The sequence below is a fragment of the Chlamydomonas reinhardtii genome, chromosome 6 (genome assembly GCF_000002595.2).
Source record: "Chlamydomonas reinhardtii strain CC-503 cw92 mt+ chromosome 6, whole genome shotgun sequence".
In the NCBI taxonomy this organism is placed as follows: domain Eukaryota; kingdom Viridiplantae; phylum Chlorophyta; class Chlorophyceae; order Chlamydomonadales; family Chlamydomonadaceae; genus Chlamydomonas; species Chlamydomonas reinhardtii.
This window is the reverse complement of record NC_057009.1, coordinates 1361122-1363347: the sequence shown is the minus strand read 5'-3', so window position 1 is coordinate 1363347 and position 2226 is coordinate 1361122. Positions and strand designations below refer to the sequence as shown.

The 2226-nt window shown below is 71.1% G+C and overlaps 1 protein-coding gene across 1 annotated transcript in view; it reads left to right on the top strand.

Annotated features, from left to right (window-relative positions):
• CHLRE_06g258700v5 (uncharacterized protein) overlaps positions 1 to 2226 on the top strand; it is a 14913-nt gene that overhangs the window by 3355 nt on the left and 9332 nt on the right. The window contains exons 2-4 of the mRNA XM_043062752.1: positions 6 to 125; positions 1508 to 1694; positions 2002 to 2192. Coding sequence (XP_042923458.1) covers positions 6 to 125; positions 1508 to 1694; positions 2002 to 2192 — 498 coding nt within the window. The remainder of the gene's footprint in view (positions 1 to 5; positions 126 to 1507; positions 1695 to 2001; positions 2193 to 2226) is intronic.

The following is a 2226-nucleotide window of genomic DNA, read 5'->3' as shown; positions in this document are numbered from 1 at the left end:
CCAAGGAGGCGGAGGTGGACGCCATCCACCCCGGCTACGGCTTCCTGTCCGAGAACGCCGCCTTTGCGCGCAAGTGCGCGGAGGCGGGCATCGTGTTCATCGGCCCCAAGCCGGAGACCATCGAGGTGGGTGCGCGGGCGTGCGGGGAGGCGAGGTGGCGGGGACGGGCTGGAGGGGCGGAGGATGGTCGGAGAGTGGCGGGCGGTGGAGGGAGCACAAGCGCCTGGGGGGCGTTGAACGGAGGTGGGCTCATTGCGTCATAATAGCTTCAACATTCCCATGGTTTCGCGAATGCCAAGAGGAGCGAATCCGCGGTGTGCGACGGCACCCGGCGGGCACGCGAGCCAGCAGTGCTGGGCCGGCAGTGTTGAGCGGCCGCAGCAGCGGAGGGCGGAGGCAGCGGCGGCTGGAGGGCGTGGCGCTGCCGGGCAGGACCCAGCAGCGGCAGTACCGGAGGGGGACGGATCCCGCGGCAGCTCTGGTCATCGGGGCCACTCTTTTGGCCTGTGTCCACGGCATACTTGGGACGGCAGCTACGGAAGCGGCGGCGGGGGCAGCAGCAGCGGGAGGAGTGCGCAAGCGCACGCGGCTGTCCGCAGCTGGGCGGGGGATGTGGACGCAGGAGCAGTGGGAGCTGCGGGGGGGGGATGTGTGGAGAGCACTCGGCAGAGGCCGGCCGGCCGCCACGGGCACAGCCGCCAGGAGCCGCCGCGGGACCACCCGCCTGCGCCCTTGTGACGGCCGGCTGCGGCCGCGGGGCAGCACCGGGCCGCGGCGGCAGCTGCGGCGGCTGCGGTGGCTACGGCGGCGGCAGCGGCTGGAGGGTAGGCGCTATCAGCCTGGCCGCACGCAGCACGCCGCCGGGGCCGGGGGCGCTGTCATGGGTGCGGACGCCGCTCTCGGGTCGAACCCAGGGCGAGCAGCGCCCGCCTGGGGACCCTGCCGCCGGATGGGCCGGGTGGGCTGTATCAGCTGGGCTTCGAGGGCTGCTGCGTGGGGCAGGCGGCAGCGGGCGTCGCGCCAAGTTGTTCTGCTTGACAGTGCATGTGGCGGCAGCGGCGGCGGAGAGGCGGAAGCAGGCTGGGGAACGAGGACAGCAGGCGCGCGGCGGGCCGTGCGCGCCATGAGGTCCGCAATGCCCACAGAGCGGTCTGCCGCCACCGGCATCACGGCGGGCGCTAACGCACAGCCGCCCATGCACCCGCCGGCGTCGAGCCGGCCCCAGCTGCCCTGCCGCACGCGCGAGCTCTAGCGAGCTCTAGCGAGGGAAGCTGCCCGTGAGGCGCGGGGGCAGCGCACAGCCCAGTGGTGGGCGCACACGAGCAGCGCCAGCCAGCTGCAGCCAGCAACCACCAACAGCTGCAGACTGCGCCCGCCCGCACATACCTCGCCCTTTCCCCACGGCTTGACTGTTGCCCCAAGCGGACGTGCATGCAATGCATGATTCCCAGCACGCACAAACCCGCTCCTTTTTGTCCCTCCCCGTGTACCTCAACCGCGCGCACAGGCGATGGGCGACAAGACCGCCGCCCGCCGCGCCGCTGTGGAGTGCGGCGTGTCCATTGTGCCCGGCACCAACAACCCGCTGTCGTCGCCCGACGAGGCGCGCGAGTTCGCGGCCAAGTACGGCTACCCCGTTATCCTGAAGGCGGCCATGGGCGGCGGCGGCCGCGGCATGCGCGTGGTGCGCCACGGTGCGTGGCGGGCGGCGAACGGGCGGGGGAGCGGGAGGAGAGGAGGGGCTGGGCGGGGTAGGGAATGAGGACATGGAGCGGGGGGGAAGGAGAGGAGGGACGCGGTAGGGAATGACCACGGAGCGGGAAGTGAAGGAGAGGGGGGGAGAGAAGGAGCGGAGAGGAGGGAAGGCAGAGGGCTGGCACGCGTGGCGCGGGGCAACGTCCGGGCGGTCGGGGCAGTAGGAGCTGTGGTCTTTTCTTGGAATGACGTCGCAGTACCACATGAACTCACATTACCTCAACATTCTGCCTCTCACGCTCGCAGAGAGTGAGATGTCGGACGCCTTCATCCGCGCCTCCAACGAGGCCCGCTCCGCCTTTGGCGACGGCCGCATGTTTGTGGAGAAGTACGTGGAGGAGCCGCGCCACATTGAGATCCAGATCATCGCCGACCACTACGGCAACGTGGTGCATCTGTACGAGCGCGACTGCTCGGTGCAGCGCCGCCACCAGAAGGTGGGGAGGGGAGGGGAGGGGAGGCCACGCTGCG